Source organism: Anabrus simplex, chromosome 1, assembly GCF_040414725.1.
Source record: "Anabrus simplex isolate iqAnaSimp1 chromosome 1, ASM4041472v1, whole genome shotgun sequence".
Taxonomy (NCBI): Eukaryota; Metazoa; Arthropoda; class Insecta; order Orthoptera; family Tettigoniidae; genus Anabrus; species Anabrus simplex.
In genome coordinates, this window is record NC_090265.1 from 827,014,310 (window position 1) to 827,029,764 (window position 15,455).

Sequence of the window (15,455 nt, forward strand, 5' to 3'; positions counted from 1 at the left end):
GACATAGGTATGTTCATAGCTCTATTAATTAAACTGTAAAATGTTGCCTTTTTATGTTGACCTGGATGATTGGAGTCATTTCTGATAATAGTATCTGTTTGAGTAGCTTTTCTGAAAATTTGGAAATCAAAATGACCAGAATTTCTAGTAACTGTCAAATCTAAAAAATTTAAAGTCCTATCATTTTCAGATTCCATCGTAAAATGCACTTGTCTGTTCAAAGTATTTAAATACTGTAATATACCATCAGGTTTAACCTTTCGTTCATCGATAATAACAAATATATCATCGACGTATCTCAACCATGTAATCAATCCATCTATTTTATCCACTATTTTATTATATTCCATGTAATCCATGAATATGTTAGCTAAAATACCTGAAGCTGGCGAACCCATTGCTAGGCCTTTAGACTGTTTGTAAATTTTGTTGTCAAAAACAAAATAGTTATTTTCCAAAGTAAATTCTAGTAATGTAAAAAATTCTTCAATTTCCACCTTGCTTAATTTGCTGTGTTGCATTAAATTCTTTCTTACTATTTGTATAGTATCTACAATAGGAATGTTGGAGTACATATCTTTGATATCCAAACTATGTATCGTGTAGTAGTCTGTTAGCTCAATGTTTTTAATTCTGTTACAAAAGTCAATAGTATTAATTAGGTGTGTCTGGCTATAAAACTTATAGTGTTCTTTTAAAAATATTTGTATGAATTTGGCCGTCTTATATACTGGACTATTTCTGAAATTAACTATTGGTCTAATAGGAATTTCTTGTTTATGAATTTTCGGTAGTGCCTTTAAAGTAGGTATTTCTGGGTTCATGTTAATTAAACAGTTAGTATCTTTGGAGTCTAATAAAAAAGTTATGTTATTGAGAATTTGTTTAAGTTTTTTCTGCATAGAAGACGTGGGATCTTTTTTTATCAATTCAAAATTATTGCTAGTTAGAAAATTCTTAGTCTTTTCAATATAATCCTGTCTTCCTATCAGTACAATGGTATTACCTTTATCAGCTTTTGTCACAACAATATTATTATTATTATCTATCTTATTCTTCAATAATTTGATATTCTTATTCAACTCCTCATGGTTCTCTACCGTATGTTCTATCATATTGGATAATGTTCTACTAACTTCGTATCTAAGAGGAATTTGTTCATCAACTGGTAGGTTAGCTATGGCCACTTCAGTTTCAGCTATTAATTTAACAAAATCTTTTCTATTACTATAATTCTCCTTTTCCCAATTGAATTTAGGCCCCTTACTTAAAATGTTAATTTCATTACTATCAAATTGAACTTGGGTTAGATTTCTAAGAGGTTCAAAAAACGTGTGTTCATTATCATTCAGAATATTTACTTTCTTATTACATTTAAAGTGTTTTACTTTATTATCAAGTAATGTTTGGAACTTCTTATCCAATATCACTTGCTTCTTGCTCAAAATATTATACATGGAATTTTCTATGTTCTTCTGTAACCAGTCCCATTCTATATTTGATGCTGTTTTGGTTATCCTTAGATGTAACTCATATAATTCATTATTAAGTCTGGATTTTTTAAGGAATAGAAACTTAATTTCATTCCTGAGCCATACTTGATTAACCTTATTCTGTGTTTTTCTCTCATTAGGATGTAACCTACCTCTTTTTTGCAAGGATATCAAATGTAGATACTATACAAATAGTAAGAAAGAATTTAATGCAACACAGCAAATTAAGCAAGGTGGAAATTGAAGAATTTTTAACATTACTAGAATTTACTTTGGAAAATAACTATTTTGTTTTTGACAACAAAATTTACAAACAGTCTAAAGGCCTAGCAATGGGTTCGCCAGCTTCAGGTATTTTAGCTAACATATTCATGGATTACATGGAATATAATAAAATAGTGGATAAAATAGATGGATTGATTACATGGTTGAGATACGTCGATGATATATTTGTTATTATCGATGAACGAAAGGTTAAACCTGATGGTATATTACAGTATTTAAATACTTTGAATAGACAAGTGCATTTTACGATGGAATCTGAAAATGATAGGACTTTAAATTTTTTAGATTTGACAGTTACTAGAAATTCTGGTCATTTTGATTTCCAAATTTTCAGAAAAGCTACTCAAACAGATACTATTATCAGAAATGACTCCAATCATCCAGGTCAACATAAAAAGGCAACATTTTACAGTTTAATTAATAGAGCTATGAACATACCTATGTCTAAGAAGAATTATAATAGAGAGATAAATATAATCCATCAAATCGCTCGTAGCAACGGATATTCCAACAGATTTATTAATAGAATGATAAATAAAGTGAAAAATGAACCTAAAACAACTTTAATTAAGGAGATGTCACATACAAAACGGATAATAATACTAATAAGATAATTTTCAATTCAGATAAAATAGAGAATAAATGTATATTTAATAAATCAGGAATTTACAAATTAACATGCCAAACATGTAAACAACGATACATAGGACAGTCCGGAAGAAGTTTGGCTATAAGGTACAAAGAACACGTTAATGCGGTCAAACATAAAAGATATTCGGCAATGGGAGAACATATGGTTGAAATGAATCATAAATTTACAGACATTTCCAATGACATGAAATTATTACATTCGACCAAAAAGGGAAAACTAATGAATGTTTTGGAAAATTTAGAAATTTACCTTACACAAAAATGTAATTCTGAATCAAGTTTAAATGAGAAAAGTACAGAAGATAACCCACTGTTTAGGCTAGCATATAATCATTTAAGGAACAAAAAGAAGAAGAAAAGAAGAAAAACTTGAAGATCATAAATTTGTATAGTGTTTCTCATTCAGTTCAACCAAAATTGTATGTATTGATCATTTTTATAATATTTCATAAGTTCTCTTTACTCTTTGACATGATGTATTGGGACACAATACTCCTTCAAATTGTAAAACAAAAGATTGTGTCATATTATGTTATTCTTTGATCTAACCACTGATGAAGGGAATGGTTGAGATTTCCCGAAACATGTATGGTTTAATAAATAATGTTTCTTTCATTTAATGAGTGTATTGATCAAGGCGGATTTAAATAAACTATTATAAATAGTTATATTGTACATACGGGTAACGATGTCGAGAAAGACGAACCTGGAAGACTCCCAGCTATCAAGCTATAGTCGAGTGTACGGGCAGGTGTATTCGTAGAATTAAACTTACATCGCGCTTCCTGGTAGGAAAGACCATCCAGGGTCTTGATCTCCTGGATCTTCTTCTCACTCAGATATGTCGGACAATTCCGATCCCGAGGAGAATGAAAACCAGAGCAGTTAGTGCACTTGTATGGAGTTGTGCACTCCTCCACGCCGTGAGCTACTCGTCCACATGTACCAGCCTGATTCGAACAGTGAGATACCATATGCCCGAATCGCTGGCAGTGATAGCATCGCATAGGAGGCGGGATGTACAGCCTCACATTGCAACGATAAGTTGTTACCTTGACTTTCTCTGGTAACACTGACAACTTGAAAGAGACAATGAAGGCACCAGTAGCAACGTCTTCACCGTTGACCTTGCGCGTGATGCGCCGGACGTGTGTCACGCCACGGTTCTTCATGTCTTCCATCAACTTGTCGTCAGTGTTCAAAATAAGGTCGCGGTGAAAGATGACTCCGTGAACCAGGTTCAAGGACTTATGCTCCTCCACTCCAACGGGGATTTCGCCAAAGTGGTCGCACTTAAGCAACTGATCAGCTTGCAGTGCTGTGCGAGTCTTCATAAGCAAACTACCATTGCGCATTTTCTTGAGGTCCTCCAGTTCGCCATACACACCTTCGATGTGTCTACTAAAAAGGATCGACTTCACCAGCTTAAAATTGTGCCCATCGGTTCTGGTAGTGACCAGAAACCTAGGAAAGCTGGATCACATTCCTTCACGCTGCGCATGTTCCCAGGGAGTTGAACCTCTCAGGGAAGCAAAAGTTGAAGACTTAGGTGGGGGACCACCCTGAGAGAGCCGACTTCGTTTGGAAGCCATGCCCGAAAACTTCCTCCCCGAATGCCACGCACTCCGATCAGGGGTCTCTGTAGCCGAACCAAGCAGCCAAGGCAATACCCACCTGGTCATAGCAGGTACTGCCCGGGGTCCGATGTTGGATGATGCCTAATACGGGATGACTGAGACAATGAGCACTAAGACTCCCTTCCTCCAGTCACCCGCAATAGCATGTACCCCATAGCGTGTACAGAGCACTAAGTATAGAGAAAAAAATAAAAATAATTAATATGTCCTTCTGGCATTCGGCTGTGCGGGGACCTGCGTTGTCAGGCGGATACTACTGCCAAGGTACATGGTGCTCCCACCCGCAAGAGTCCTGGGTGGTTAAATGCGGGCTTTTGGGCGTAATCGCACATGTAAGAGGCCCATCTCCGGGCAGCACGCACATCAAAATTTTAAATGGTCTACATCTGACCCTCGGAAAAATAATAAAAAATAAAGAGGGGACCATGGCCACATGACCCTTTAAGTCGCCTTCTAAGACATGCAGGGATTACCTGTGAATGTATTCAACCCCTCCCATCCACAGGAGGTCCAACACATTATACCAGACCGCAATCAATGTCCGCGCCTAGGTCGTCCCTTTTAGTCGACTCACACGACAGGCAGGGGATACCGCGGGTGTATTCTACAGGTGCGTCCCCCACCCGCAGGGGGTAGTGTGTTTCGACCGCGAGAGCTATTTTATTTCCCTCAAGTCCGCTGGCAAGCCAGTTAGGATCCCCCCTATCCGCCACCTGGGTCGCGCCACGTGGGAGTATCGCCTCTCCCTCCTGCTACGCCAGCGTAGTAGGTTCGTGGCCTAGGAATTGGAAGGAAGTGGCCGTGACCTTAAGGTACAGCCACAGCATTTGCCTGGTGTGAAAATGGAAAACCACAGAAAACCATCTTCACGGCTGCTGACAGTGGGATTCGGACCTACAATCTCCCAGATGCAAGCTCACAGCCGCGCGCCTCTAACCGCATGACCAACTCATCCGGTTGACAGGATTTTAACAGAGGACTACAGTGAGAAAGACGAAAACCTTGCAGACCTAACTGTACAAATACCAGGATGTGAAGAGATCAAAGGTTAAATAAGTGAATGCATAAATGACGACTCAGAGCTTGATTTCAAGACATCGACATGATACTCCATGAATCACACGACAACAATGCAGCAGATGATGATGAAGGTGACTAGCAAAAAACATCACTGCATAGCTGCCAATATTTAGAAATAAAAAATATATATATTGGAAGTAGAGACGGCCCTTTATAATCACCTTCTAAGACAGGCAGGGATTACCTGTGAATGTATTCAACCCCTCCCATCCACAGGAGGTCCAACACATTATACCAGACCGCAATCAATATCCGCGCCTAGGTCGTCCCTTTTAGTCGACTCACACGACAGGCAGGGGATACCGCGGGTGTATTCTACAGGTGCGTCCCCCACCCGCAGGGGGTAGTGTGTTTCGTCCGCGAGAGCTATTTTATTTCCCTCAAGTCCGCTGGCAAGCCGGTTAGGATCCCCCCTATCCGCCACCTGGGTCGCACCACGTGGGAGGATTTGATGAAGTCAGTGCAGATGGTGCAATAGGAATACAGTGGCTTCATAGAGTAATTAATGCAATTTGGAAGGATAGGAAAGTCCCAGATGATTGGAAAAAGGGAATAATAATACCTCTCTTCAAAAAAGGAAGCCGGAAGAAATGTAGCAATTATAGAGGGATCACTTTATTGTCTCATGGTTTGAAAATAATTGAGAAAATACTTGAAAAAAGGCTAAGGAAAATAACAGAACCACAACTACAGGAAGAACAATATGGATTCAGAGAACAACTACTGATCTCATATTTGCACTTAGAATTCTGTTAGAAAAGCATTGGGAGAAGGGCAAAAACTTAACACTAGTGTTTTTGGATCTCGAAAAAGCATTTGATAGTGTTCCAAGGAAGGTGGTGGTGGTGGTGGTGATTATTGTTTTAAGAGGAAGTACAACTAGGCAACCATCCTCTATTTAACACTAATCAGAGGGAAAAGTGGAAGGGATCTGACACTTCGAAAAATGAAGATATCGGCCAAAGGAAGGCAAGGGCCACGAAGGGCGTGAAAATGAAAGACTCCCTAGCCCTCGCAAACCTAATAGCGTCGGGGTCGGAAAAGAACAAGAGTTGACCAAGTGAGGTCAGATAGGATAGATGAAAGTGAGGAGCCTGGCACAAGTAAATGGAAGCAATGTCAGGACTCGGCTGAGGACCCCGTGGTCGCCAACCCACGCTCCAAAGTTCAGAGGCCCTGGAGCCCCTTTTAGTCGCCTCTTACGACAGGCAGGGGATACCGTGGGCGTTATTCTACTGCCCCCACCCACAGGGGGAGTTCCAAGGAAGACCATATGGGAACGTTTAAGAAAGAAAAATGTACCCAAAAGGCTTATCCAGAAAGTTAAAATGCTTTACGAAGACTGCTGCAGTTGCGTACAGATAGGAAACGGTAATTCTGATTGGTTCCAAACCACTAAAGGAGTGCAACAAGGCAGTACCCTTTCACCCTTACTTTTTGTCACTGTCATGGATGAAGTCATGAGAGAAATTAAGCAGAAGAACAATATGGACATCAATGCATATGCATTTGCAGATGATGTAGTAATTTGGGGAAATACAGAGAAGGAAGCCCACGAGAGGCTGAACACCCAGAATGAACATTTGAAAGCACACGGATTAACAATAAATAAATCTAAAACTGTTACTATGTCAGTCAACAGGCAGAAGAAGAAAGGAAAAATAATGCTGGAAGGTACACAGCTGGAAACAGTAGACCAATATAAATATCTTGGGTGCATCATTTCAAGTGATAACAGAATACAGCATGAGATTAACAACCGCATTCAAAAATCAGCTCAGGTTTTTCGGAACCTCCTCTGGAACGAACAAGTTCCCTTAAGATCAAAGCAGATTCTATTCAAATCATACTTCACCCCCATAACATATGGCCTAGAAACCTGCACAACAACCTAACACGTGGATAGCAAACTACAAGCCGCAGAAATGAAATTCCTACGTACTATGGTACAGAAGACAAAAAGGGACAGGGTAAGGAATGAAAGAATAAGGGAGGAAGCTGGTGTGTACCCATCCCTGAATGGAAAAGTGACAAGGGCCCGTTTGAAATGGTTTGGCCATGTCAAACGAATGGACAGTAGGACAGCAAAACAATGGCTACACACAGTCGTGGACTGAAAACGACCGGTAGGAAGACCTAGGAAGAGATGGCTGGACCAAGTGAAAGAGGACATAGGAACAAGAGGAGTCAGCTGGGATGTCGTCTTGAGGGAAGAGTGGTACATGGACAGACAGAAGTGGAGAGTGCTCGTAAACCACACCCGGGCAACTGGAGTGGAAAACTGATGATGATGATGATGATCACATACTGAACACGGTCTAAATGGAAAAAAGGATAGGATAAAAAGGATACATATCTACAGTTACAACGTGAACTGACCATTAAATTTAAAATTTTAAGCTAAAAAAAAAAACTTACTAGAAAATGTACCTAACCACTCATTTATGACATACATATGAATAATAATACAGTCAAACCTCGATATCTCGAACCTCCATTATTCAAATTTTCAGTATCTCTAGCCCTTTCAATCCCTGACCACACAATTGTGTGGGTACGTATCTTTATTTTTCTTTCTTACTGAATGAAATCCTAGACCACTCAATTGTGTGGGTTCTATTCTGAGAGAATGACAGTCATGAGAATTTTTTTACCATTTTTATTCAGCTATTTTATCATAGTAACCCAATAAATTATGTGATCCATTTACTTTGGCTGAAAAGAATTGCTCAGGATTGAAAGGGCTAAGTAACTTAAATTTTCCGGCCGTTTGTACTATTCTTCATGTGTATTTATTTATTCTTGAAATTTGGTTACACGAATTTCTTGATTTCTTGAAGCAAAAAATACTCCAACTCGAATTTTGTGCAATATTAACTGTGCAATACGGCATTTGTGGGTTGTGAGGGACAGTTAACAAGGAAAGGGTTACAGTGAAGCTGGAAACTAATATGACGAGACCGGAAAAACTCGAAATTCTAGTAAATCGGTAAAGCCTCGCAGTTTCTCGGGTGTCAATTACCAGTCAGGTACGAAAGCAAGCCCAGAAGTCGCGGATGACAAGTTCCATTTATGAAACTAGGCTGCGTGGTATTGACGAGAAGTTTCAACGTGAAGGGAGGAAAGGTTAACCACAACAAACTGAAGAGACTAACAGATCTTTTTCCAAAGGTGTTAACGGAGCTATGTTCCCTGTTTCACTACTGTATGTACTGTATCCTGTCTTCTAAAAAAATACTATAAGTGTTATAATTAAAGTGATGCCATAAAATAGTTTCTTTGTACACTTTTAAGTACCGTTAAACACAACGTATTCATTAAAAAAGAAGGTTTGAGATATAGTAAAAGAAGAGCCACTACAGAATAGGATAGAGGCATCTAGACAGATGGTATAGACACGAAGAGAATGACAGAGGAAAAGATACCGAGGAGGATGCATGAAATGGAGATAGCAAGTAAATGACCACGAGGAAGACCAAGAGACAGGTGGATAAAAAGAGTGGAAGAGTGTGTACAGAGAAGAGGAGAGGACTGGGCAAGAGGGAGAAGTGGTGGGAAGACAAGAGGAGATGGAGAGGCTTGTTCCAAACAGACCCAGCCAACAGCTGGAAACTGCAGATGATGATGATGATGGTCACCATTTAAAAAGTCAAAATAAAAACTATCAACAGGTAAGGAATCTCTAATGCTGGGTGGTGTCCATCGACGAGGACAATACTTTCATTACTAGATTTTACTTCAATGGAACTGGAGTTACCAACAACCAAATCAAGAAAGTGATACAGAAAACTTAGGACATCATTAAACCGATTTAAACAGAGATAAGAAAATGTAGCCTCCGTAGCTCAGGTGGCAGCATGCCGGACTCTCACCACTGCATACCATGGTTCAAATCCTGGTCACTCCATCTGAGATTTGTGCTAGACAAAGCGGAGGCAGGACAGGTTTTTCTCCAGGGGCTCCGGTTTTCCCTGTCATATTTCATTCCAGCAACACTCTCCATTAACATTTAATTTAGCAGTCATTTATCATTGCCCCAGAGGAGTGCGACAGACTTCGGCTGCCAGCACATTTCCAATCCTCACCACTAGATGGGGGCTTCATTCATTCCATTCCTGACCCGGTCGAATGATTGGAAACAAGCTGTGGATTTTCACAAGAAAATGTGTAACTAAACTGGACTGCACCATGTGGTTACCTACTGACAAGGCCAGAAAATGTCTTCATTTACTATCCAATTAAGATGTTTGACTCGTTGGTTGAATGGTCAGCGTACTGACCTTCAGTTCAAAGGGTCCCGGGTTCGATTCCTGGCCAGGTTGGAAATTTTAAACTTAATTGGTTAATTCCAATGGCTCGGGGGCTAGGAATTTGTGCTGTCCCCAACATCCCTGCAACTCACACCACACTAACACTATCCTCCACCACAATAACACGCAGTTACCTACATATGGCAGATGCCGCCAACCCTCATCGGAGGGTCTGCCTTACAAGGGCTGCACCCAGCTAGAAAGAGCCACATGAAGAGATTATTATTATTATTATTATTATTATTATTATTATTATTATTATTATTACCGGTACTATTATTATTATTATTATTATTATTATTATTATTATTATTATTATTATTCAATTAAGATGTGGTAGATTGTAGTCACCAACAAGGAGCAATATATGGTTGTCGAGATTTGACAATTTTTTCAACAGTAAAGCAATGATTTTTGGACAGGAGATCTGGGTGGAATGTATAAGACACCAATGATTAAGTTTTGTGCTGTTAAAAGTCAGGGACACAAACAACTGTACTAATGCACGGTATCAGAGTAGGATTAAACCTCTTGCTAATACAGATCATTACACCCCCATGGGATGCCTTCTCGTTAAAGAAGACCTATCACATCTGAAAATTAAATATGTCTGGAGTCTGAGTTCCTCATCACTAATTTCATTATTTAAGTTTATTTCGGTTAATATCATGAAGTCACAGTCAGCTAAACATGAAGAAATTCTAAGATCAGTTAGTTTGCTTCGAAGTCCATTTACATTTTGATAGTATCCTCTAAAGTGTTCACCTAACCTTTTTACTGATGACTTTGGTGCTTTCGAGGGATTGTGTATCTGACCTTTGTGAACTGATTCCTTATCTACATGTATTTCATTTCTGATATAGGTTATACTTTCTAAATCATTTACGGTACCACTAAAATTTTGGCCATTAGGATTTGCAACCTCCCTCATTTTCTTCATTAGTTTCCCTGAAAGCATTTTCCTAGATATTATATTGAGAGGCCAAATTCCAGCCCCGGTGACAAGATATTTTTAAAGTTATAAGTGGAAATTAAAGTAATCTTACTTGGAATGCATCTCTGAGGAGAGATGTATTCATTGCGATGTCCAGGAACCCACCATCCCGCCCCAAGAAGTACTATCTGCGCACTTTTTAGTGATAGATTTACACCCTAGTGCTGAAGTGGTCGACTTCGGTTGTCTTCGAGATTCGTATTGGCAACCTTTGAAACACAAACTAAGAATTGCTTATCATCACTGTGCGACATCTGGCGTACACTTTAAGTACTCGTACTGTTGTTTACACAGCAAAGCCAAACTATAGAATTCATGCTAGGAACACGTTTCGCAACGGGAAATGTTATATAGTATTATATATTGTGTGTGTGACACAGTTGTTTACTTAAAATAATACAGGTTTATAAAATTCATATCGATCAATCATATTATCGATTCAATTCAGATTTCATTTCCATTCAGTTGGCAGTATTAACGGAACCCTGCTTACTTCTCCAACGAGTACAAAACTCTATCACTAAAAAGTGCGCATACTATACATTCTCTTTTATAACCTAATGAAGAGTATTACATGCCATTTTCATTTCTGAAGTAGCTACTTGCATTCGTATTGGCCAACAAAGTGACACGTGATCTCATTCCTGTCAATAATGTTAATTATAATCCGTTACCAACCCCAAAACAATAACAGCGCAAGGACATGTAACATAAGGAAACAAAGCTCATCCCTATAACACAGGCCTTGTACAGATCCTATCCTCACGCTTACGCCCCCAGACGCCCTTTGCGAGTCCTACCCTAACATCCACATGGCAAGAAAAAAAGTTTTCACCAATCATGTAACAATAATCACCACCACCAGCTATCGAAGCACCACTCGCTCAGTTCCTAAGTACAGAGGTTGGCAGCACTGAACACTGCTTGACAATATCCTTCCCAAGAAGGCCACAAGCGTGCAATCAAACGACAGTCGTTCTGCGGGTGTGAAAGCCTTGTCACCAGGGCTGGGCATCTAATCTTAGAGATTCCCTTTCTGTTAAGGTGTAGCCCATCTTTTCCAAAATCACTGCCTCTAAGCCAACTATTAGCATCGACAAAAAGGACATCATCACGACATAACCAGTCAAGAGTGGAGTTTACAGCATCTATACAACAATAATAAACATCGTGCCAATATAAAACGCCATCGAGACTAAGCTTTCCCACTGGAAATCTTTTTATCACAGTAATAAGTATATCAGTCTTGGCCATTATGTCACTGGGTATTTACAAATAGTAAATATCATTTGTGCAAATATGAACAATCAAGGCATTAGGATTTTCTTTAATATTATCACTGATCACATGTTTTGCAAGTTGACCCACTCGTATGCCTGGATAGCAGTATGCAATACCCTCTTCAACTTCGTGTCCAGCATTTCTTAACATAGAATCCCACACTATTACCGTACGGGCTTGTTTCTGTTTCCGTCGCCGACGGGATTTTCTTTGTCTTTTAGACAGCGGTTGAGTCATATTCTATGATTAACCTCTTGATCATTTTATTCTAACAATTGAAAGCTGTTTTGTGTCACTAAATCATTACTTACAGTATATTTAAATGCAACCTGTTGCCGGGTATGCCTAAAATTCTTCCATTTAACTCCTTTAAAATCACTTCCGCATTGTCCCGGCTTTTCAACATCGCGTAGTTTTAGGTTTTTCAACTCGAGGAGTGCATTTTCTAGATCAATGAATAACAATTTGATCACTTCATCTTTAGTTGATAGTTCAAGTTCTAGAGATCTTACCCTGAACCTCCAATACGAGGAGTCCGAAGTGAAGTTATTGGAAAAAAGATCGTCTGCCGGATCCGACACTTCACTACCAAACATATTCTTAAATATGCATCCATAACAAGCATTAAGACTATCATTACTTCCGTCTTTTGTTCCAATGCACATCACACACATATTATCAAACATTTCACTCGGATAGAAAACTAGATCACTGTTTACCACCATGTTTACGACTTCCATCAATTACGAAGTATGAGCATGTATAGAAAACATGCATGTATTTCCTGTTATCACCTGACAGACAGTGAAAGGAAAATGCACAAGGCAACTTGCAGTGCACAGTAACAAAAGGATATTTAAACAAAAATACTGCTTATTAAAAATATATTATCAGAAAACTATGTGAGAATATGCGATGATTTAGGACAGTCAAAACCAATCCTTCAGATGGTAGGGGTCCTTCAAGGGGATCCTCTGAGTCCACTTCTTTTTAATGTAATAACACGCGATGTTACAGAAGTAACTGCTACGATTCGTGCAAAAATGTATCTATACGCTGATGACATGGTAACTGTATCGCCAAATCCAGATGAACTTCAAAAAGCAGGTCACCAATCTGACAAATTGGTCAAAAGAAAACAATTTAGAAATTAATGATCAGAAGACAGTAGTCATGGTTTTTAGAAGAGGAGAAAGAAGAGCAGCATCAGACATAATACGCTACGAAGGATCACCTTTAAGGATTGTCAATACATTCAAGTATCTCGGAATGACTTTTCAGGCAACTGGAACCTCATTTACAGCTCACAAACAGGAAAGGGTAAAACTTCCGCAAGCGGGCCGGGCATAGCGCGCCTCGCACTCCGCTCGCTGTACGCACGGAGGCTTGGCGGCGGGTGATGCTGTTACCAACTGTTGAGGAAAAGTGACGATACGTTACAACCACTAAATTAACTTTTTTCTTGCCGTGCGGGCAGTATGCGCCGCGGCGATAGTTAAGAGCCTCTCGAAGGGAGTGTGGCCCCCGAAGGGGGCCACTGTTCTCATGACAGAGCTTGGCTTGGATTTAAAAAGAGTTGAGAAAATGTGACGATATGATACAACCACTAAATTAACTTTTTTCTTGCCGTGCGGGCAGTATGCGCCGTGGTGATAGTTAAGAGCCTCTCGAAGGGAGTGTGGCCCCCGAAGGGGGCCACTGTTTTCATGACAGAGCTTGGCTTGGATTTAAAAAGAGTTGAGAAAATGTGACGATATGATACAACCACTAAATTAACTTTTTTCTTGCCGTGCGGGCAGTATGCGCCGCGGCGATAGTGAAGAGCCTCTCGAAGGGAGTGTGACTGTTCTCATGACAGAGCTTGGCCTGGGTTTAAAATGATAGGTTACAGCTACTAAATTACATTTTTTTCTTGACGATCGAGTGTTTATATTTTGCGCGGTGTGGTGTCCCTGTGGCGACCGACCATGCGACCTCTAGCGGGGAAAAAGTTACATAGGCTTCTTCACAGCTGATCGGAGCTGGCCAATGGGAGTAAAGATAATGGTGGCAATTTCTTCCTTCATGCTGTATTACTTTCTGTTTTCCTATAAAAGAAAGAATAGTTTTCGGGGCGGGATGGTGGGATTATAGCAAGCGTAGAGGAAGGATCTCTCCTCTCAGGCACTCCAGGTATTGTAAAACGTTCCTTTTCAATCTTTGCTAATGATGACCAATGCCGGCCCGCTTGCGGAAGCGCCACCCAGGAAAGGACTCTGGCTGCCATCATAGCAATAAATGACATAGATCACCTTAGTCAACAGTCAATCAAAACTACCTTAAAACTCTTCCACCTCAAAGTTACTCCAACTGTTACGTACGGCATTGAAACAATTTGGACCTTCCTGAAAAAGAAAGATCTAAAAGAGTAGAAGGGTGAAAACAATTTTCCTTAAAAGAGCCCTATGCGTATCTAAATACATACCCTCTAGACTTGTGTATGAACTGACCCAAGAACCTTTCTTCATTGAGGACTTGCGACATACAATGACTCTACAATCAACAAAGGCATATAAAGAGCTTTTACATGATTTAAAATTAAAGAAGACAAAAATTTGGAGTGATTTCTATATAACGGATGCAATGACAACAGTCAATTAGTGTCAGAGTTGCTTCGACCTCAGACATACAGTGACCCGTGCAGCTGTCCATGGCTTCCATCACAAGGCATGTGTTGTACCTAGATTTCACGATCCGAACCATGACTGTGTATGTCGATGGTGTGAGAAGTTCTGTGGTCGTTACCACACACTGGAGTGCCCAAAGAGACCGTGTTCTGTGACAAAACTTGGTAGTGATTAAGTTTATACCGCTGCACATTGTGCGCTTTTCTGTGTAAATAAATAAACAAAAATACTGTGTCAAGGAAAAATTTTTGAAATCAATGCAATCAATCCAGATAGCTGCACTCAAATTGCAAGAGATCATTTATTTAAAATCAACACCTTACAGTGACTGATATTCTCGCAGCTTTCCCTTTTAAACAACGAAAAACCCTAACGAAATATTACAGTATTGTTTCATTCTATATACATCAAGGAATTCGGTAAACTCGTGACTTACATTCAAGAGCCACATGAGTATACCATGCAAGATATCATAAATATTTAATATTCTAACTTTTACAATATACTGAAACTGATATTATACTCACCAAACTTATATATGTCCCCTTTCCTTTTGCCAGTTAAAGGGTCAATCTGAAATATTGTATTATCCGAAACTGACCAGGCCTGTTGTTCAAACTGCTCTCTCTCAATGAGAGGTCGAACCTTGATCGCAACTTTTATTTGGTCCGACATGATGGTACTAAAACACTGCGTTGTAAATCATTCAGAACACCATCTCATCGGCAAATGTCAACACACATGGATTCTAAAACACCAAATCAACCGTTAGTTGCCATTGACGAACTACTTGGAACCGATTTGAAATACACCAACAAAACGATCTTACATCTCATTGGTTAAAGCCAGAACTACTTTCCTTTGGGAAGTACATACCGTCAACCTCTCATTGGGAGTATTCTAGGCGAATTTCGTGTTGCCGCCACAAGAGCGCAGTAAGGACAGAAGGGGTCCTGGCGCATACGAATGGGCGGACATGCTTCATTCTTTCTAATGCAATCAGCTGATCTGTCAGGCATCGAAATGAGTGAAAAAAGAATTATAGGAACTGGAATTTA

At 39.5% G+C, this 15,455-nt stretch overlaps 1 protein-coding gene across 1 annotated transcript in view; it reads right to left on the bottom strand.

The window, feature by feature from the left end:
* Positions 1-15,161, bottom strand: part of LOC137496927 (uncharacterized) — a 221,144-nt gene extending 205,983 nt beyond the window's left edge. The window contains exon 1 of the mRNA XM_068224994.1: positions 14,925-15,161. Within this exon, the coding sequence (XP_068081095.1) occupies positions 14,925-15,072 (148 nt within the window). The 5' untranslated portion in view covers positions 15,073-15,161. The remainder of the gene's footprint in view (positions 1-14,924) is intronic.
* Between the last annotated feature and the right edge of the window lie 294 nt (positions 15,162-15,455).